At 34.8% G+C, this 23942-nt stretch overlaps 1 protein-coding gene across 3 annotated transcripts in view; it reads left to right on the forward strand.

Moving 5' to 3' along the window:
- Positions 1-23942, forward strand: part of LOC117168709 (E3 ubiquitin-protein ligase KCMF1-like) — a 185766-nt gene that overhangs the window by 152777 nt on the left and 9047 nt on the right. For all 3 annotated transcript variants that reach the window (XM_033354413.1, XM_033354411.1, XM_033354414.1), the window contains one exon: positions 2099-2522. In XM_033354413.1, coding sequence (XP_033210304.1) covers positions 2099-2522 — 424 coding nt within the window. The remainder of the gene's footprint in view (positions 1-2098; positions 2523-23942) is intronic.

Below are 23942 nucleotides of genomic sequence, written 5' to 3' on the forward strand. Positions count from 1 at the left end.
AAATGAATTCCTCTGAAATGTTCAAATGATTTTGATTTTACTATCGTCGTTCAGATAGAAAAGTTGTACTTGTTGTTAAAAGGGCATACCTGTATGTTTTTATGTAAGCTAAAAAAATATGAAAAATGAATTTATTTTTGAAAATTGTTTTAATAATTATTCATTATTGTAAATTTGCAAAGTATCGTAGCAAAAACTTGTTTGAAACTATATTTTTGATTGATTTCGTAAAAAAATTGAGCCTATTATTTGAAAATAGGCCAACTCTTAGTTTGTTTACGAAAGTTGTTTAAATAATTATTCGTTCTTTTAAATTTACCAAACAGCATAGAAAAGTCATCAAAAATACATTCTTAGTTGACGCCGTAAACAAATGGTATCTATTCCTTGAAAATAGCCAAACTCTGAATATGTTTATGTCAATTCTTTAAGTAAGTGATAATTATTGTGAATATGCTAATTAACGTGGGAAACGCTTTTTGGAAATACATTCTCTTTAGCTTCCTTAAACAAATTGAGCCTATTCCCTTGAAAATAGCCAAACTTCTTCATCTTCTTTATTCATACTGTGCCCCCTAAGGGTTTTAATGCCTTCCATTCCTTACGATCTTTTCGCATAGATATATATATATATATATATATATATATATATATATCGTCGAGGTATGGTACCTATCTCGCATTTCTCCGTCGCTACCCAACCCTGCTACTACTAGCCCGATCAACCCAGTCCTCCCACCTTGTTACAAAATATCCAACCAACCTAACCTCAACTTCCATATAAATCTGTCTAAATCCTCAAAAATATCTACCTCCCCTTTCCAATCTCACAATCCCTCAATTAATCTCTCACATCCACACCCTTCTACACACTTTCACAATCCACTCACCTCAGTTTTCACCACAAATATCAGAAAAACTCTTAATTTGTCGAAATAATTAATACTTGTAAATTTGCAAAGCCTCATAGAAAAAAGCCAACGGAAAGATATTCTTAGTTAATTCTTTCCAAGAATTGTGCCTATTTCGTGAAAATATCCAAACTCTGAATATGAATATGAAATATGAATTTCTAGTGTACTAATGTACATGAAGCCAAGCCAGTGGTGATCGCAGATCAGCTCACACTCACTCCGCATACCTACAATTTAGTAATATAGGATATATGTATTCAGTCTTAGATAATAGTGTTGCTTCCATGGTATATGCGTAATTCTGCCTGTTAACTACATTTAGATTTGAACTGAGATAAAGGTGCGAATGTATTTGTATTTTGCGCAAATCAAGGAAGAAAATAATGATTCGTCAAACAATTGACATTGCACTGTATGAACTGATGTAGTTATAAGTTATTGATTTTTATACTTACGTAATAGAAATACAGATGAGGAATTTTTCTTTCGAGATTAAACTACAAAATCATGATCAATATCGTGAAGAAAGTAATTGCGATAATCATAAAACATATCCCAAAGAACATATGTACCATGTGTACTAGACCTCGATTTGCAAAATATTAAGTAAGAAGCTCACTGTCTCTAGAAATTTCTTAAATATCGAAAACTGTGAGTTTTATAGCACGGATATTTACTAGGAATTTAAAGTGCAAAACTCTGTCAACTCGTCAACAGCTTTCGGTAGTAGAACAAGAGAGAGAAAAGGTGATGGCTCAGAGAAGCAGGTAGAGAAGTTATGAGAGTCTCTGGGGACTATCCATCTATATCTCTGTTTTAAAGCTTGGGTATCTTTTGAAAAATTCCTTTTTTTCACGAATGCTTTCTCCCCTGAAAACTTTAAACCGATCCACGGGTGGTTTTAGTGCGAAAAATTCCCATAATTTTGACATTTCTGACGCAAACTCAATAGTTATCGAACAATCTGAAAAAATTATTATTTTTGCTACTTTGTGTTTGTATTGAGTATAAATATTGTTTTCAAAAATGTTTCCCACGCATAATTGTCATGCTGAATAACAAAATTTTCACGTTGACCTAAGAATAAAATTGAACATTTTTGCATTATTGACCCTAATACGATTAATGTATGTAACCACTAATTATCTTGAAATTGCATCTTATATTTCTTCTTCTATGTACAGATGTATTACTACCACTCTTTCGGACACACAGCTGCATACTATTGAACGTGAAAGTGCAAATCGAAGTTTGTTTGCTAGGGAACTAGTAGTCAGTACGCTTTCTCAAGCTTTATTGGATTTAACGAAGACAAAAGAGCAGTTAAACAAAGAAAATCTGTCGCTAAGAAATAGTCGAGATTTATCGATTACGAGTCGTTCAACAAAATCAACGGAAACAATAAGCTCAAATCAGGAAGCTATATTAGAACAATGTACTACAGCTAGTAACGAAAATCTACGGCACTCTTCTATCCTTCAAACTTCAAGGAATAATGCTAAAATCGAAATTTTGAATCAAGATCTATCTTTAAATCCTAGTGAAGTTGTTTCACAGAATACGGCCATGGTTCAAGCATTAATGCACAACGTAGCACCTCAAGCAATGGTAAGCTTTAATTATTTGGTTTTAGTATTTTATTAATAACGAGGATTCAAAAAAAGATATGGTTTAAATTAAGGAATTTAAAATTGTTTTTCAAGGTTTTGCAGGAAACGCTTATGAACTCGCTTTAATAACTTTACTTCCGTTATCTTGGCTAGAGTAAAAATATAATTTTACTTAACCTATGACATAAAAATATGTTTCATTTGCATAATGCGAGATGTAAAATACCATCAGTGATGAGGATACTCATCAGGTCGTTGCTATAAAAATACATAAAAATTTAGGCCTTTTGGATACTAAACGTCCTTGTTATCGGGGCTAGAGCAGAAAGTATTTGGTCTACCGATTTCATCTATTGCATTGAGACATACTTTATATGACTAATGCGGGAAAAATTTATGTGAACCTGATAAAAATGCTTGTCATTACTTTTCTATACAAGTATATAACGATTTAGGCATTTTGAACTCAAAATTCCTATGTTACCATGCCTAGCTGAAGTAATGATTTATGTGTGGAAGAAAAAATACTTACAACCGAGTTGAGAGGGAGTTCGCTTCCCCCCTTAAATCAATAGTTTCTCGTTGGCATTATGTTTGCGTTTTCTTCTGTGTATCGATTATGCTACCGCAAATCTTGGTGTCTGGATTTTTTTTAAAGTGATGATGATTTGCAGCCGCTTTAACATGCATATCCTGTCCCCTTCTTTATTTACATTAATAATAGACAATCCCATCTCCTCTAGACTTTTCAGTAACTCTTTTCTATTAGAGCATAGCAATTATTACTTTTTCTGACACTTGGATACATAAAGAATTCTGAAAGAACGATACATCTGAAACGAATAACTATTGCTGTCACAACTTTAAAGGAAACTTTATCTATGATCTTAAGTTCCCAATTGATATAAAATTTGATCTGATTCTTTTCCAGCTTTAAATCTTAAATCTTAAAATATTTGTCTATAAATAGTTCTTTAGAAACATAATCATCCTTCAATCCAGCGTCTCAAAATTCCTCTTATTTTAAACATTCTCGTTTGTGCTTATTGATCTTAAGATTTTGTGATTTATGTCAAAAGAAAGGGATTTACAGAAGCCAGGATCGATTTGCATAGAATCTTCATAATATCTTAAATTTAGACTCGCATTAACAATTGAAATATAATGTTGCCATTTTCATTTTATTATGCTAATTTATTATCAGTTAGATTAGATTCTCTCCCTTTTTGTGGACTAGATTTCGTGTAAATCGTGGTGCAATATTTGCCATAACGAAATTTTGTTTTATTTTTCTAATACGCAGAATTTTAATTAAATTAGTTTTCTGGCCTTGTTGGCTGCCTAATTGTTATATATCACTTTAAACATTGCTCCACCTTTCAATGTTGTGGATATCTTGAGTGGGGAAATTTGAAGAACGATTCTAGGAATTTTATTAATTCATAGGATTAATATGATTCTTTCTATCGAGAATGTTGATCCTTGCCTTCGATGTGTTTAAGTTTTCCACAATATCATTGGATGAGCTCCCGAATGATAAAGAGTTAGAGATCCAATAAATAATTGTTAGGCGTCATCAAACACATAACCAAACAATTTTAAATTTAATTCGCTCAACCACGTTAGTGCTGCACTAATCACAAGTCAATTTAGAGCAGCTATGCTAGCGTTCTTAAGTTCCCGTATGAAAAAGGGTTGAAAAAGAATGATAAGAAAAATTCTGTAGCGTGGATCCAATTGACTCAACCATGACAGGTTCATTTCCTTTTTTCTAAACATGAAGTTACTTCTGCCTAATCGTATTTCGTGCCCCCACTAGGTACTCATGATGCGCGCATGTGCGCGGCGCGAAATTTTGTCACAGGATGATTGTAAACATGCTAGCATTGTACCATAGCTTCTTCACGCACTTCAGTTACAATCACAAAATGTGGGCCAACATGGTGAATTTTTGCATGCATGTCATGCACGCACGAATTGTTATCTGGGTTATTTCTTTTTAAATTTATATTTTTTTAATTACAAATTTTGATAATAAATGCCCTCAAGATTTCAATGTGAAAGAATCTCTTCCTTCGCTCTCTCTCGTGAGACACAACCAAGAATTTTAACAAATGAAAGTTTGACTAATAATTAATTAAATACTAGGTGAGTGGATCAGTTACTTACTTCCTATTTTATTAAAAGGAGTTTAAACTAATTCATATTCCAAGTATATGTAAGAACATTCCATTAAAATTGTGGATAATTCTCCAGCGATTTCCTAATTTGATCCTTTCGAACCAATCAAACTCTCGAAATTTTACATTTTTAGGAAATGCAACAAATGACAGTTTCTTCTTTTTTCTTGCCTTATTCTCTCTTTTTCCATTTTTGCCCTATTGGATAAATCATATTATTAATCACAGACATTTCTAATCATAAAAACACCGTTTTAATTGCAAACTTTCAAATTGCTAATTCTAAAACTAAAAATATTGTCTTCATATTCTCATGCACTTGGGCACTCAGTTTGGAAATGAAAAATGTTCTTATAATAAAAATTGAATTCCACTAAAGCAGACATTTTAAATGTTGTTGCTTCAAAATCCTAATTTTTAACTAAAAATATACTGTTTGTATTCCTGTATTAAAAATAATTATGTATTTTATATATAAGAAGAACGAATATTATAAGAATTTTATAGGCTTATACCATGCCATTCCATGCTAATTTCGAAAATGAAAACGTTTCTAATAATGAAAACTGAATGTAAAACTAAAAGTGTTATTGTTAATTGAATTTCAGGTTTTTAAGACGTATCTTGGATTCTTTTCGATCAAAAAATTTCGCGGATTTCTAATTTCACACTTTCAAAACGTTAACTTTGAAATTTAGGAATTTTTAGTTTTGAATTTTAATTCCTTTAACGCCAACCGCTTAACAAAGGAATCACCCATGGCTGTCTGGACCTTTTTGGCGGCAGCAGGTACTGCCACGAGATCGAGACTCGTCCCGTCATGGCAGCTAGCGCTGCCGCGCGGCAGTAGTTGACCGACCACTGCTCTGCCACGAGATCGAGACTGGACCCGCCATGGCAGCTAGGGCTGCCGCGCGGCAGTAGTTAACCGATCACTGCTCTACAGGTGCGGATTTTAAAAGCTTTCGATTACAAATGATATCACTGGTTTCAGAGAGATTACAAGAAGCACTGTGCATATTTTCGTTCCTTTATATCTCTTTCCTGGGACGCTGTGTCAAGTTAAAAAGATTGTTTACACATTGATGCCTAATTATATTAAAAGAATTAATTTTTTATCGACTTTATATGAAAATATATTTATTATAGAGTAAAGAACGTTTCTGTGTTAAAAGTTTCGTAATCGGGAGTTGCAATATAGCGCCGGTGTGAGCAACACGTGTCTCTTGTGCTGCGCATGAATTTCTTGATTTGAATCAAAGTTTCCAGTGCTAAATTTTTTCTTTGGCTATTATCGCGCTCGTTTTGTGCTGTGACACCTCTTGTGTCCTCTTTCTGAGGAACTTGTGGTCTTCAACAGACATCTTTATAAATTTCGCGTTGCCCCTCAGGTAGTGTGCGTGATTTGTCCAGGCTTAGCGCGCTGTATCGTGTGTATATGTGAGGTGGCAGCTATTATCAGTCGCTCTTATCCCCAACATTGAAAGTAGCTGATATTTACAAAAATGAGTGGCGATTCAAATGTGCTAAAATTTTTAAACTCCATCAAAGTCGGCACAGAGGAAACCAAAAAGGACGTCAAACTTCATAAAACTGACACAGCTCAATTGAAGTCCGATTTTGATGCTCGAAAGATCGAATTTGGCCCATTCAATGCACAGTATAAAAAGCTGAAAGAAAGTCATCAGGAATGAGAGGAAAAGTGCGGTTCACTCGAGCGACAGGTTGACTTTCTTCAGCGGCAAGCCCGCTCATGCAATGTTTTGATTCACAACTTATCGGACGATAAGTAATCAAAGAGGGACCTCTTCTCAGTCGTTCTTAATATTCTCACTAGCGCTGGTCTCTCACTGAATGAGTCTAGCATTGACACCATTTATCGTCTGGGGAGAACCCAAGGCAGTAGGCCCGTCCTGGTGCGTTTCAGTTCTAGAAAATGGAAGCAGAAGGTTCTCAACAAGCGCGCAGCTTTCAGAGAGTTAAACCTTTCTGTCATACTTGACAGATCCCCTGAGGAAAGTCAATAGCGAAAAGCCCTATACCACACTGCCACCAAGCTAAAAAATGCGGACATTAACGTGTTTGTTAAGGGTAGCAGTATTATACTGGAGGACCGTCAGCTCTCTTCCCAGGAGGTCAATTCCCTCTTAAATGAAAAGGGAAATGAACAAATTCCGACCGAAACACACTCCTCTTCAGGAAGCAAATCCAAAACTCGACAAAAGCGCATCACGGATGGATCGAACTGGATCCCTGGACTCCTTTATAGGTAAAACTGTTTCAAAGCCTGAAAAATCTTATTCTAAAGGTCAAAAACCTACTAGGCCTGGTAAGGTTTAGCAAGTTGCAGTAGAGAAAGAAGTCGCTAATCAGGATGTCATGTCTCAATCTCCTAAGAGTAGCAATCTTCGCATCTTTTTCTGGAATAATCACGGTCTTTCGAATTTTTTTGATATCGCAAATTACGTACTCAGCTCGGACATCATCTGCCTGTGTGAGACATGGGTAACTTTAAAGAATTTAGAGTCCCCTATTGGATCCCTGATCACACCGCTATTGTAAGTAATGCAAAACGTTCTGCTAGAGCCGGCCGCCCTAGTGGGGGTTTAGCAATTTTTATAAACAAAGCTGTATTTAACTTTGAAATTTTATTAATTTCTCCTACATGCATTTTTGTTAAATGTTGGCGGAGGGCATTTCAATTTATTGTGGGTAGTGTTTATTTTAAACCATCTATGGATGCGAAGCTGTTTGAGTAGACTTTTGAGGAGGACCTTTTCGGGGTTATATCGGGGTATACAGATTTACCAATGTTTTTAGGAGGCGATTTTAATGTTCGTATCGGCAAACTAAATAACCTGGAAGGGTTATTCCTTCCCGAAAATTCTGCAGCATTGTATAAGCGAAGATCATTGGACTCTGAAGTCAACGCAAGGGGTGAGGTTCTTGTTAAAATTTTTGAGAGTGATGAGCTAATGATATTAAATGGGAGATTCCCTAAAGATTTTCCAGGAAATTATACTTTTCTTGGATTTCAGGGTATGCGTGTTAACGATCTTGTTGCGTGTAATATTGGCGCAATAGACCTGATTTCTAATTTTGAAGTACTTCAATTGCCTACGTCATCCGACCACCTTTCGGTTCGCGTTGATATTTCGTGTTTCATACGGATGAACACAAATGCAAATAGAGACTCATTTTTATTTTACAATAAAATAATTTGGAATGAAAACCAAAAATGTGACTATATACATGAAATGTCTATTTCTGAGAACTCTGCGTACTCCAATGGCCAGATAAATACTCTAAATAATATTTTAATTCTCACAGTCTCGTCTGTTGTCGATAAGTTAAATTTACTCGCTAAGCCTAAGTGGCATACTCCGGGAAAGAAACCTTGGGATGATAAAGAATGTAGAGCCACGCGCCGTAGGCTTAGACAATCTTTAAATGTCTTTAAAAGGTCGGGTTTTGCCGATGCGGAGGGGGCAAAATATCTACAAATCAAAAGATCTTTTCTGGAGTTACATAGGTCCAAGAAGAGGCAATACGAATATGCACTGCTGAATTCACTAGTGGCTTGTAATAATTCTAAGGATTTTTGGGCAGCGGTCAATAGATTCAGATTGCGGCCTCCTTCGACTAACGATGTAAGCATGCATGCTTGGCAAGACCTTCTTTTTTCTCTTTATCCGATTGAAGCTCCCATTTGCATACAGTGGATTGTAAACAAACACCCTTTATTCGACTGTGATATCTCGATTGATGAAATCAAAGCCTCTTTATTGAAATATAAACGTAATAAAGCGCCGGGTGACGATGGGACTCCCAATGAATTTTTCAAAAACCTTCCAGAAAATTGGGTAGAATACTTAGGGCGCCATTTCAACGTGATCTGGGCTGAGGAAAGAGTCCCAGCTAGCTGGGCCAAAATACATGCATTTATGTTGTATAAAAAGGGTGATAAATCTGACCCTCATAATTACCGGGGAATTGCCCTTATAAATACTATTACTAAGATCTTTTCTCAGATCCTGTTGACGAGATTGACTGCGTGGGTCAACGAGGTAAACATTCTCCCAGAAAATCAGGCCGGCTTCAGGCCTGGAAGAAATTGTATTGATCATATTTGTACCCTAACTTCTTTAACTCAAATTCATTTGTCTATCCCAAAGCGACGAATCTTTGCTTTTTATATAGATTTTAGAAAGGCTTACGACTTAGTAAACCACTGTCACCTATGGAGCAAACTCCTAAGGATAGGCATGTCTACTAAACTTATACGAATTATAAAAATTCTTTATGATAACGCTAATATGTCTATTCGTACTTGCGATGGTCTGACTTCATCCGTAAAGGTAACTTGTGGGGTGCTTCAAGGTGAGATCCTTAGTCCTTTCCTTTTTGCACTTTTCATATATGATCTAGAAGAGTACTTACGAAATCACGGTATGCATGGAATTTCAATAGATCACTTATGTGACGTTATCCTACTTGCTTATGCTGATGACATAGTCATATTCGCTCACTCTCAGGCTGACTTACAAGCAAAAATTAACCTTATTGCCCAATACTGTATGAACAATTTTTTAACGGTCCACGAAGCAAAATCAAAAGTTATGGTATACCACATAGGTTGGTCATGTGAATACAAATTTTTCTATGCACAGACTCAGCTGGAGGCAGTGAGCGAATTTGTCTATGTCGGTGTCAACACATCAGACTCGGGTCTTTTTTATAAAGAGTTCATAAAAAGAATGTCTGCTGCGAATATTGCTATGGGTGCTGCTTCAAGAATTTTATTCGTATCTAAATCTAATGCCTGGAAAACTAAGACTACCCTTTTTCGTAGCCTCACACTTAGTGTTCTTTTTTACGCAATAGAAGTCTGGGGATTAATGTACTTTGATTCAGTCGAGAAATAACAGTCCTCTTTCTTTAAAAAAATACGAGGCTTACCAACATACACGCCGAATTTTGCCCTCCCCTTAGAGACAGGTAGATAACAGTTAGCATATTATATATTTAAGTCAGCGCTGAAATGGTTGTCGAGGTTGTTGGGTATGTCTGGTGATAGATATCCTAAAAGATATTTTCTTAAATTGAAGGCAATGTCCTTAAAACCTGATTGCAATCTGAAGTATAACTGGGTTCTCCAGCTCAAAAATATGTTCACTCTAAGTAACTCGGAGAAAATGTGGCTTGACTTGGATTCTACGTCGCTCATTGAAATTATGGATGTTTTTCTAAATAACTTTTCTGATTATCTGTGGCGTTCCGACTATGAAAGATCTCTCCATCCAAGTAGTCTCCAAGTCTTCCCACATGTTAAACTCTATCCGGACTTTCAATCATATTTTCACCTTCGATAACCTTTTTATATAACTTCTATTATTATTCAACTTAGACTTCTGGGCTCTATCAGGGGTTGTATACGTTTTGGAGAATATAAATTTACTTATGACCCTGCTAGACTCTGCCCTATATGCAACCTGAGGACCTTTATCATTTGCTGGCTGTTTGTCTTGCCTATTCTGACTCAAGAATATCACTCTTAGGTCACCCAGCAACCACGACAGTCAACAGCCAGTATTGGCTGAGCCTTTTAAACTCTAATTGTTCACACGAACTGAGCAAAGTTGAATTGTATGTCCGGCAGATTCTACAAATAAGAGCATTTATTCTGGACACGTGACTGTCTTGACAACCTTAAACAATTTTTTCGCTTGTACAATTTTTGTAAGTTACTTCTTTTTATTCTGCTGCTTAATTTGATTGCACATGATTACTTTTTGTCTATATTTGTATCTTGTATTGTTACTCATTTGTATCGACCCCAGGTCGAAAAAAAATTATTCAATAATAATAATAAAACAAATCACTTTCGAAATACAGGACTATTAATTAAAAGGCATTTTTCGTTTGTAAATTAAAACTCTTCTATCTTTAAAATTATTAACTTTGAAGAGATAGCGTCCATAATGAAAATTTTTCGATTATAACAAAACTTTTTTCGAATAAAACAATATTACTCAGCACAGAATGGATACTAATTTTTGTCCATTATTTTACCTATTAACGCTTTTTTTGCAAAAACTATTGATCTCATCGAATAGATTTCAGAACAACTTTTATTCCTCTTCTTTTCCTTTACAAAAATGCAAAAGAAAATTTTTTTAAATATTGAACGATAATTCAATAATTAATTGATAATGAAATTTTAATTACTCGCTTATATGTCGAGAACGCCATGAATGCCTAAGGGGCATTATGTATGTGATATTAGGGTGGCTCAAAAACGCTTTTTTTTAGAGGGCGACGATCCCCCCATTTTATTCCAAATACGAAAAAAGAAATTCTCTAATTTTTTTATTTATTTTTTTATTTTAACACGTACCAGTTTTGACTTGAAGTTTCCCATGTAAAGTGCATGGAGAAAAATCACTTTTTGAGTTTTTGGAATAAATTTTTAGGGTTTGAAAAAATTTGTGACGGGAAAGTATGGGGGCCTGTAGAGAATTATCCAACAAACAATTTCATGTATCAGACATATGCGTTTGACACCCCTGCACATCCACGCGAGTACCTGAAAACTACCCTTAAATAAAAAAGTGTTAATTCTTCATATAATCGAGCTTTTGAGAACTGTATTCTGTTTTTTTTTTGTACTTAAAATTATTAATATTGGTCCAGTGGAACATTAATTATCATTGGTTCAATAATGTTTAATTGTTGAAACAAATGGAATATGTTTAAACAATGTTTTTTGAATTCGTTTTTTCCGTAAAAATTATTACTATTGGCCTAGTGGAATATTTATTAACATTAATTAATTAATTTTCAATTATTTAAACAAATGGAATTTGTTTAAATAATTTCGTCCATTTTTTTAAATAAACATTATTACTGTGGATCTAGTGGAACATTTAGCATTAATAATTAATTACTGATTGATAATTAATTTAATAATTATTAATTAATCAGTAGTATTGAAGGGCATGCGAAACTTGGAAAATGATCGATTTTACCAGTTTTAGGTTCCCTGATTTTTTTTCTAGAGTAATAAATATTTTGTCTTAAAAATTTGGAAAATAATAGGCAACATGCTAATGGACAAATTTTATTGGTTTAAACAATTGAAAATCAATTAACTAATGTTAATAAATATTCTACTAGACCAATAGTAATAATTTTTAAGGGAAAAAAACGAATTTTCGAAAAAAAATTGTTTGTACAAATTCCATTTGTTTAAACAATGAAAAATGAATGAGCCAATTTTAATAAATATTCCAATAGACTAATAGTAATAATTTTTAGGAGACAAAACGAAGTTTCGAACAAGAATTATTTAACAAATTCCATTTGTTTTATTAATTAAAAATTAATTAATCAAAAATAATAAATATTCCACTAGACCAATATTAATCATTTTAATTTATAAAAAGATGAGATTTCATGAAGAATTGACATTTATGGTTTTAAGGGTAGTTTATTTTGAATCGCGCGGTTCTTTTGTTGTCTTTGATGTGTGTTTCTTTGAATTCTGATTCGCGTAACATTATTTTTTAAAAAAGGTAAATATATAAAATTGAACTTACGGTGATCCTTAATCTTTCAGTGGACTCGCCGTCGGAAAATTCTCGACAAATGCGCAAAATCCTCCCTCCTACACTTACCACTTATTAATAGGCGCTGAGTTCCCACTTATTCTAAGATCAGTCTCCCTTTAATATGGATACGGCACTCTGTACTCTGTCCAACGAGAGAACGAAATTCTAAAAAGACGAAATTTCGATCTATACATGCAGCTTGTCAAAAAAAGGAAAATGTAGGCGTGGGACCCCCGCCAGCAAGGGTTTAGTGGTGGCCCTAACGAAGGTTATAAAAAATTTTAGAGAGCACTGGGATCAATCTATTTGAAAAAATTGTATTTCCTTTCAACAGCAATTGGCTGTACACCGAAAGTAGAAAGCATTACACTGCGCATGTGCGAATTATTTCAAATAGGTTGTATAGTCCTAATCTAAAAACCAAATTTCCAAATTACACTTCGATTTATGCTCCTTGAATAATTTGCATTGTGTCACTGTGAAGATTCAATATTCCATTGATGAACAGGCTGTGCTTGATGTGTTTGTGTGTATTTTTTTAAAAGAATAAATATCTATATTTTATTTTCATTGATAATATTTGTTCCACTCAAAGACATAAGAGTACAAACCACTTTGACACTTTTGAAAAATCGTGTAACTATATTTTTTTGCAATCTGAATATTGCTACCTGGGCGCCAAACCTCAACACTTGCATTACTCGCCTAATTGATGCAAGTATCTCATGGCTCATGCTGTTGAGAAAGCGTATGAACATCCACCTGCTTTTTCTGCTGATGTTCAAGAGTTACTAAAACCAATTTACGAGGATTTAACGAAAATGGAGCTGCTTGAATGGTGCTTGCGAGGCCATACACAAAAAAAACAATGAAATTTTTAATAAGTGTGCATGGGATATTGCGCCTAAGCACATGTTTAATGGCAAACAAATTGTCGAGATCGCATGCAAAACTTCGGTTTGCATCTAAAATGAAGGCTATAAGCCAGTTTTGAAGATAATGGAGGTATTAGGCATCAAACTCAGGCCGATTGCCGTCGAATTCGTTAAGCAGCGCAATAGGTTACGTATTAAAGATGCCAACCGATGCAGCTCACAATCTTCCAAATAGGCCAGAACGAAACAAAAACACGCAAGATTGGAAGAAATTGAAGTTCAGGAACAAGCAGAAGGCGGTATATACTGTCCAGGCAACGTTGATTAAATTTAGGTAAGATTTTTTCATGATTTAAAAAAAACGCGTAAGGGTACTCAGTTTCAATTAAATCATGATTTAGAATTTCGGGCTTCCTACGCATAGAAGATAAATTACCCGATTTTGTATAAATTATTATTTTGCTCTTCGATTCTCTTATCGAGAAGAGCTTTTCAATTTCGCTAATGACATTTATAGTGTCCAGAACTTCAGTTGAGTTTCTTCTGATTGTTTGTATATTATCCTTAAATTTTTTGGAAATATGCTTCCTTGAGCCATCTATTCTATTTCTTTTTTTTAAATGTTCGCATTTGTGATTCATCTGGAATCACCCATAGAATCTATGCTTCAATATTCATTCCTTAGAGCCGAAGAAAGGAGTTTGCAACTTCATTCTTTTTCTCTGAACGGATAATTGCAATGCTACCATCATCTGTTGATTTGCACTCGAAAGTACTGGCGATAGTCATTCCAACTAATTTTATTTCATTATAAAGGAATAATTTTTGAAAAGATAAATACGGAAAGTCTCTCAAAAAGATTGGTATTGGAAACGTTCTCCTTAAGATTAGTTTTATATCGTTTATCTCTAATTCGTGTTGGCATACAAAACTTTAACTTGGTTTCTTTCAAAATACATTTTTATAGCGCTGACTTAGCTTGTAAAATTCCTTTTTTTATTTAAATCTAACAGTGTGCACTGTGCTTCTTTTTCCTTAATTGCTTCATCATGTAATACAAATTGCTTTTGATCGTCTTCTTAATTCCGTATATTATTTAATTCTTTTACGGCATTTGGATGGATTTCTTCTACTACCAAAACTGTTCCTAAACAATTCAAATATTTCTCCTTTTGAAAATTTTTCGGGATCAAATATTAATCTTATTCGCTTTGGATCTTAATCCATCAATTGATCTTTTATAATATTTTCTTTGTCTTCAATTCTATAATGTTTTTTCTTCAAAATCAGTCTTTTTAATAAATCAACCCCAATTATACATTCTTTATTTAATTTAGGAACAATAAAAAATACGTAAACACCATCCCAGTTGCCCATTTTAAAATTTGCATATACTTGATGCTATCATTTTACAGGTTTCGTCCCTGTAGCACCGACTATACTTATACCAACTATAGGTAACAAGTCGCACTTTCTCAATTCTTCGAAATTGTTTTCATGAAATATATCTGAGATACATGTAACTTCACTACCTATATCTATTAAAGCTTTCGTTTCTATATTTTGTATCGTTACATACATTATGGGACATTTATCAAGAGTCCTTATTATTTCATTATCCTCATTGTCTAACAAATCGCCGCGCATACCTAGCGGGAGAGGTTTTTTTAAAATTATTTGGACCCGGATTTGCCTCTGTCGCGTTTTTTCTACCAAATCGTGGCTCGAGAATTTCCCGAGTCTTTTTGACTATTTGTGAAATCATCATTTTCTACATTTCATTCTAGACCGCGAGTGTTATTATTTACGTAATTACTATGAGGTATTTCATTCATCCCATTAATATTACTTAAATTATTTCTATCCTTTCGTTGGCCGTTTTGCCCATTTGTAGAGCTTACATTTTCCAGACCGTAATTTTTTCGTTTAAAAACGCCATTTTCTACGGTATCACTTAATGGTTTCTGTTTGCTATTATTATTTAAATTATTATTATAAGAATTATTTGCATTTGCTTAATGAGGACTATTAGAACTCTGGCCCTGGCTATGTTGACCATTTCGAGGTCGATCATAATCCATCATAATCGCGATTTCTATCTGAATAATTATTTTTGTATTCAAGTTCATAATTTTCAAAATTTTATTTTCGCTGAGCGTACTTAAAATTATTTTAGTATTGCTGTTCGCCTAGATACACCTGCTTTCTGCATCTTTTTTTTCTTTTAAAATTGTATCCGTTATTGCATCGATTGCTATCATCTTTCTCGTTTTTCATCATAAACTGAGCTATCACATGGGGAATATTGTCCTTTATAATTTATTTTTCCAGCTTGGTCTAATCATTCTAGGAAAATCATACATCCTTAAATTTATGGCTCTTACGTAGTGTTCGATGTAATATAAAAACATCATAGAAAGCTCGTAGTCCGTCCTAGAAGAACTTGAAATTGGATAATTTTTTAGCCATGGATCTTTTACATTTGTTGATCCTATACTTCTAACTACACGTTTTTCTAATGTGCATTGTTATTCCTCTAAATCTTCTAAACGCTTTCTATTTTGCATGTTAGCAAAAACGAAATCTGCTTGATCTACGTGTATTGCTTCCGTGACCTTTTTTAATAAGTCGACTTTTTTCGACATATATAATACTTTCTTCTAAATGTTTTCCTTGCTCTACACTTCTTTTCTTTATATTGTCTATTCGATTATCTATTTTTTTTAAAGCGTTATGAAAAAATAATATATCCTATTGTCTACTTCCTTTTTCCCTTTTGACTTTTCTCGTAATTAATTTGCATAGAAGTAATGATTTAATAATTACTGGTAAATGACCTATGAACGTCTTGTTCTAAATTTTTTATTTTATTGAAAATATTGTCTGTTACTTAAACATTTAAATTTAATTCACGATTATGTGCACTGGTGACATATGTTACCTTTCGCCCAGGAATTCACGAGAATCGTTCAGTGGGGTATCGCTTAAATCTTTATCTCGCTCTAAGTAGATTAAATATATAATTAATGAAATTTTACTTTTCAATTTTGGACTTTTCTTGGGCTGTACTGCTGATTTTTGGGTTCCGCTACTTTTGATGAAAATTCAAACTTCGCTTGAAGGTGCTGACTTGAATCAAGCCAGCACCTCCACTAAATAAAAATTAAAGGAAAAAAATCAAACACGTACTAAAAATAAAACCACCCCATATGTAAAAACTCAAATTAGGAAAAAACAAAGAACACCATTAGCCAATACTTAAACCTTGATGTTGGCATTTTTGAAGAGCCCAAAAATGAGAGACACCATATGCATTGTAACATTTAAAAAATATTAGAGACTCTAGTAACACTGTAATATTTCGAAAAAGATTATTTTTAGATAAAATCATGTTTGATTGTTAACAAAGGAGTGTTTTTTAACGTTAAGTGTTGGAGACCAAAAGTCGGAGTAAGTATTTTCGAGGAGCTCAAAAATAGGAGACTCCATTGACCCTAGTAAATTCTCAAAATGATTATTTTTTGACAAAGTCATATACACGTGCTCGAGAGGGATTGATTTTAGCAGGTTAGTGTTGGAGCCCAAAAATCGAAGTGGGTATTTTCGAGGAGCCCAAAAATCGGAGACTCCATTGAGACTAGAAAATTCTTTAAAAGATTCTTTTTACAAAGTCATAAACACGTGGTAGAGAGGGGTTGATTTGAGCAGTTGGGTGTTGGAGCACAAAAATCGGAGTGGGTATTTTCGAGGAGCCCAAAAATCGGAGATTCTATTCATAGTGGAAAATTCTCTAAAAGATTATTTTTTGACAAAGTAATATGTACGCAGTAGAGAGGGGTTGTTTTTATCCGTTAAGGGTTGGCTCCCAAAAATCGCAGCGGGTAGCTTCAAAGAGCCCAAAAAGCAGAGAATCTACTGACACTGGAAAGTTCTCAAAAAGATTATTTTTTGACAAAGTCATATATACGCGGTAGAGAGGAGTTGATTTGAAACGTCAAGGGTTGGAGCCCAAAAATCGGGGTGGGTTTTTTCGAGAAGCACAAAAATCAGAGACTCCATTGAGGATAGAAAATTCTCTAAAAGTTTTTTTTACAAATTCTTATATACGTGGTAGAACGGGATTGTTTTTTAACGTTAAGGGTTGGAGTCCAATAATCGGTGCTGATATTTTTGAAGAGCCCAAAAATATAGAGACTCTAGTAACGCTTTAAAATTCCGAAAAACACTTTTTTACAAAGACATATTTTCCTATTAACAAGGGGCCGTTTTTTAACGTTAAGGGCTGAAGCACAAAAATTGTCAAAATTGTAAAAAAAAATAATATTTTTGAGAATTTTCTAGTTCCAATGGAGTCCCTTGATTTCTGGGCTCCTCGAAAATGTCCTCTCCTATTTTTGGGCTCCAACCCTTAACGTCTAAAATCAACCCCTCTCCACCACGTAGATATCACTGTCAAATAGTTATCTTTTTTATATTTTTGCATTGTCAATGGAGTCTCTGATTTGTGGGCTCCTCGAAAATACCCACTCCGATTTTTGGGGTCCAATCCTTAACATGTAAAATTAATCCCTCGCTCCCACGTATGTGACTTTGTCAAAAAATAATATTTTTGAGAATTTTCTAGTATCACTGGAGTCTCTGATTTTTGGGCTTCTCGAAAATACACACTCTGAATTTTAGGCTTCAACACTTTACTTCTAATATCAACCCTTCTCTACTACGTATATAAGACTGTCAAAAAATAATATTTTCGAGAATTTTCTAATGTCACTGGAGTCTCTGATTTCTGGGCTCCTCGAAACTACCCACACCGATTTTTGGGCTTTAACACTTAACATTAAAAAACAGTCCCTTGTTAACATTCAAACATGATTTTGTCCGAAAACTATCTTTTTTGGAATATTAGAGTGTTACTGGAGTCTCTGATTTTTTCGTACTTGACAGTGCAAATAAAGTCTCTGATATTTGGTCTCTTCAAAAATGTGAACATCGAGGTTTAAGTTTTTAGTAATGGGTTGGTGTTTTTTACATAGGGGTGGCTTTTCTGAATTTTTGTGTGGTGTATTCTAGAGCCCAAAAAAGCCCAAATTCATGGCATGTTTTATTTTTCTTTTCATTTTTATATAGTGGAGGTGCTGGCTTAATTCCAGCCAGCACCTCCACTCGAAATTTAAATTTTCACAAGAAGTAGTGGAGCCCAAAAATCGGCAATCCAGCGAAAAAAGCCTAAAATTCTGATACAAAGAAATTTGGTAATTTCGTTTGTGGAGGTGCTAGCTTGGTAGACCTATTTCAATGTCTGTGACTAATTAACGGACAGCGCTGAGTAGAATGAAAAGAAAATAGAGCGAAAAATGATACTTAAATATCTCTAAATTTCTTTAGATATTCTTTAAGGGCATGTGACACACTTAAATACCGATGTTATCGACCTTACTTTTTCAGTTTACAGAATTTTCTTTGAACTTAAGAACTTTTTTTTTAAACGAAATATCGGTCTGAAACTTTGGAAAATGTATCAGGCGACCATAAACTACGTTTATGTAATTCTTTTGAGAAGGAATTTCACTAAAAATTATTTTCAAAGAAATTAAGACTGGGACCATTTTTTGACATAATTTCTTTGTACCTTGACATTTTTTGAACCTAATAACTTTTTTTATTTGTGAAATATCGGCCTCAAACTTCGATAAATGCAAGAGACGACAGTAAATTAAGTTTATGTACTTTTTCTACATCTCGCTGATACTTCAAATATAAAAAAAGTTCGAAGGTTCACAAAATTACAAGGTTACAAAGAAAATGTTAAGTTAAAAAAAATTCAGTGAACTGATAAAGTAAAATCGGTAATATAGATGGTTGAGTGTGTCACATGCCCTGAAATTAATTTTTGAAAATCAAAACTCATTTTCAATTTTTCTAAGAATCATAAGGAAATGTTTTTTATTCTTTTCAAGCCTTTCACAATTTTTGAAAAGCTTCTAAATTTTTTGTTTTAAATTTGCAAAATCTATATTTTGTTTTAAATTAGCCAAACGTAGACATTTCATTTAAATTGTTTGAAATCATTTCAGATTTTTAATTAATTTGGAATTTTTCAATACTTCTCAATATTTTTTAACTTAATCGAGTTTAAAAAATAGAAATATTAAAACTGAAACCTTCAAAGTTTAGTTTCTTTTTTAGTTCTGAATATTTGATTTGTTATGACTGATTTTAAATGAACAGTTAGATATTTGTAGACTAATAAGACATTCAAATTTACCGGTTTCCCGGTCTAGCGGCCACCCTTTAATGACAACATATTATTTGTCGCACAATTTTCTTTTCATTCTACTCAGTGCTGTCCTCTAATCACAGTTAGAGACATTCAAATGCTCGAGCAGGTTCTCCCACCACTTACCCCTCGGCGACGGTTCGTCTCAACTAGAGAGCTTAGGCTGCGCTCGGTGAGCAACTTTAGACTAAGCTCGTCAGCTCTCCGGCTATTTGTCGTATCACGGTTTGTCTTTTATCGGACTTTTTCGATCTCTTTTTCAATTTTTCATACTCCATCACCCTCCGTTCTCATATACCTTGATCTTTAAAAAAATGGCCTTCTTTCTCCTTCCCATTGCATTAATTCTACGGATCTGTTTCCCATTTGTTTCGCCTTTTTTAAAAACAAAATATCTGACTCCCCTCTCTTTCCCGACTTTTTTTTGTGACGAAATTCCATTCCACTCTTCCTTGTTCCTTCCCTCGTACTATAAATTTTGGCGTTTTCCAGTCTACTCCTAATATCCAACTGATGTATCTCTCAGTCTAGAATATCCATCTGATATTGTAGCGTGCATTAATTTTGAGGGATTTCTAAGAGATGGCGTTGCTTGTACTATATCGCATCAAGGGATATCATTACTGTATGCATGTCGAAGCCCCATCATGTGGCCTTAGTTTTCATTAGGTGTCGTTTTACCGATGTGTAAACAGCATAGTTTTTGTAGCATTAAAGATGTCGGCATACGTACCAACAAATCAGCATTTGCGGTAAGTTCTACTTTTCTTTTTCAATTCTAAGAAAAGTGTTGCTGAAAGTCATCGATTTCTTCGGGAAACTTATGGGGATTATACTCCATCGATTAAAACGTGTTAGTACTAGTTTTGAAAATTTGTAAGTGAGGATTTCGACACGGAGGACAAAGAATGTCCAAGCCATCCGAAAAAGAGCGACGATAAGGAATTGAAGACCTTACTCGGTAAAGAATCCTGTCAAACGCATGATGCGCTTGCAGAATCATTGGGAGCTGATCGTACAACTATTGCTAGACGCTTATATTCACTGGAAATTGTCCAAACGTAAGGAAATTCGATTCCGTACGAACTGAAGCCAAGAGACGTGGAAAGGAGATTTTTCACTTATGAAGAGCTACTACAACGGCAAAATTGGAATGGATTTCTGCATCATATTATCACTGGCGATGAGAAGTGTTTTCGCTATGATAACATTAAGCGTATAAAATCGTGGGTTAAGCCCGGCCAACCATCATCAACACCCAAACCGAATATTCGTGGATCGAAGCCCATGCTCTGTATTTGATGTGATCAGCAGGGTGTAGTGTACTATCATCTGCTCCAACCTAACGAAACCACTACGGGCGACCTTTATTTAAATAAAACTAATGTGATTGAAATGGGCATCAAAGGAAAAACGGCCGCAATATGAGCAGAGACACGATAAAGTTATTTTTCTGCATGAAAGCGTTTGACCGCACGTTGCAAGACCTGTCAAAACATACTTGGAACCGCTGAAATGGGAGATCCTACCCCATCCGCCGTGTTGTCCAGACATAGAGCCATCTGATTACCACCTCTTCCGATTAATGATTCATTGTCTGCCTAAGCAACGATTAATTTCTTATGAAGATGCCAAAAAATGGGCTGATTCGTGGACAACTTCAAAAGATGAGTTGTTTTTCCGACACCGTATCCGTTTGTTTCCAGAAAGCTGGAACAAAGCAGTGGCTAACGTTAAACAAAACTTTGAATGGTCAACTGGTAACCACTTTTTTTTAATGAACCTCCGATTTCATACCAAAAATCCCTCAAAATTAGTGCACGGTGCCAATATATCTTTCTTGCAACTTCTCTATCTCCTTCCATGCCTTTTGTGCCTATATCTCTGCCCCTTAAACTAATATCGGGCATATATATCTCTTAGCCTTTTAGCCAACTGGCTAATCTATTGGCTAAACGGCGCCGAATAGATGTATATATTCAGTGCTGGCCGCTTTTAGAAATTATAATCCACTAATAATTTAATTTGTTAAAAAATAAATTATTATCAAAAACGCTCCGATCCTTCAAATTGAGAAGGAAAAGTAGAAAAGAAAATTATTTTTTATTTAGGTATTTTATAATATTACTTATAAACCTCACAGAATAAGTACCAAAAATGCTTATTTCATCAATCATTTGTAATTTCTTGTATATATAAACTTAAAAAATGAAAAGCCTGTATATTTATTGTAATTGTTCTTTAGGGTTAATATGAGCCTTCTAGGTCGGCGTGGGCTGCTTCATAGAGGTTGTGCCCAGAAAATACCTGCTCGATGCAAAAATGTTTTTTGATTGGAAGGTAGCAGCTTTTGAATAAACTACCGAATAGTATTCGTAATGCCCCTACAGTATTTATATTTAAAAATATGTTCCCTGATTTTCTAAAATCTATGGGTATACCTTTATTTAATATAAGTATGTGGAATTAGCCTGTATCTTCTTTTCTCTTTCCGTTATATTCAGTTCCATTAATATTTTTCATTCATTTATTTTTCCTTATCTTAAGGTGTGATAATGTTATTCTTTTTTCGTTTGACTACTTATATCTTAAGATAATTTCAGCAACAGTGTCATCTTAATATAAGATTCAAGTAACTTCTTACAGCATATACTTACATGAACTTATTTCCTTTTTAATAACCAGTTAATGTCGTTAAATTTACATTTTGAATATTAAGCCAGGATTCTATAAATATTTATACTACACTCTAGATTCTACATCTAAATATAAGTAAAATTTTGTTATAAGGACTACCGCGGGATTTCGCCGGGATATGGTGCTAATCTGAAAAAATGCACCCGCTTTCAGCGAAATCGCGGTAAAATTTGTGCCGTAACCACGTCTCACGACCGTGAGACAGTGGTTACAATCTATGACGGACTCATTATGACGATCCGTCAAAACCTTGGTGTATCCTGAGGTTGAGGAGCTACCCAAGGACGAGCGCCTTCTGCATTTTGCCCCCAACTGTCTTACCATCTTGTTGAAACGCAGGAATGCATTTCAGACTAGAAACTAGTTAAAGCTTGGCAACTCTAAGGGCACCGATGACAAGCCCGATTAACTCAACAGATTATTCCGGGTAAGACCGTTGCACATCCCTTATAAGATCTTCATACCTCTCTTTCTTTTCTTTCTCTTTGTGACTGATGTTTTTCTCAGCTGATGCCGAAAATGCGATATCTAACATGGTTCTTTTCTCGAAGTCAAGGAGAACTATGTCAGGCCTCGAGTGCGTAACAGAAACAATTTTCGAGAATATTTAGTTCTAGTAAATGTGGCACTTCTCATTCTCGATAATTGACTTCATTTTCCTTGGGAGCGTTTAGCGGAGCGGTATTAAGGCTATTGCGTAAGAGTGACAAAGATGGTAATAAACCACTCATAGTTCCGCATTGTTCTTTTAGATGTAGGTCGTTCTCGCATGTGTTGGACGAGATAGTATGTGGGCTAGATGCGCGGGGTATACAATGCACGCCCTGCCACTATCATCGGGAATGTGTTGGCTCAAAACGGGGCGACGGTATGTTAAGGTTGAAATGACACTGTCTTACATGCCAAAATGAAACTCTCCGTTCTCAACTTTATTACGAGTGATTTCAGGAAAGCAAACGTTACAGCTCACACGACATCGACTGATCCTCCACATTTCTGTGGAAGATACCGTGTATCCTCTTGTCGAGGACTTTTTTTCTCAAAACTGAAGACACCCATGAAAGGACATCGATTTTCAACGATTGAGGAGATCGAAACTGCATCGCTGAAAGAACTCAAGGCTATACCACAAAATGATTATCAGAAGTGCTTCGATGATTGGAAAAAGCGTTGGCAAAAGTGTATTATATCTGAGGGGGACTACTTTGAAGGGGACAACATAAATTTTGAGGAAAAAATGAATATTTTTTGAGGAAACAATAAAGTCACCTTATTTTTTGAACACACCTCGTATATGACGGCGTGAGATGTAGAGTCGCGGCAGAGAAGACTTAAGGTGAATACTTTCGGAGAGTATCATTTATAGATGTCACAACTGAATGTGGTTGTGTGGCACACTCATATGTGTATAGGTCTCTCCAGTGCAAAGGTGTCGTATTGCACTTCCGTCGACGAGCTCAGAGTCTTCGGGGATATCATTAAGTTTTCCTCACACCAAATAAACCTTGGCGAATTTTTTAACCTAAAATCCATTCCAAAAGCCTTCGAGTGTGTGAAGGAATCAATACGACGATCCAGCCAAAGCCTCGTGCACCTTAAGAACATGGAGTGACCCAAGGACAACCGCGTTCTGCATTTTTCCCGCAAGTGTTCTAGCATATTGTTGGCATGTAGGGAATGTTTTTTAGGCTATTAGCAAGTGAAAGCTTGGCACCTCCAAGAGCGCCGATGATAAGGACGATCAGTTTAACAGAATATTCCGGGTACAATCGTTGCAAC

The sequence above is a fragment of the Belonocnema kinseyi genome, chromosome 3 (genome assembly GCF_010883055.1).
Source record: "Belonocnema kinseyi isolate 2016_QV_RU_SX_M_011 chromosome 3, B_treatae_v1, whole genome shotgun sequence".
NCBI classification, from domain to species: Eukaryota; Metazoa; Arthropoda; class Insecta; order Hymenoptera; family Cynipidae; genus Belonocnema; species Belonocnema kinseyi.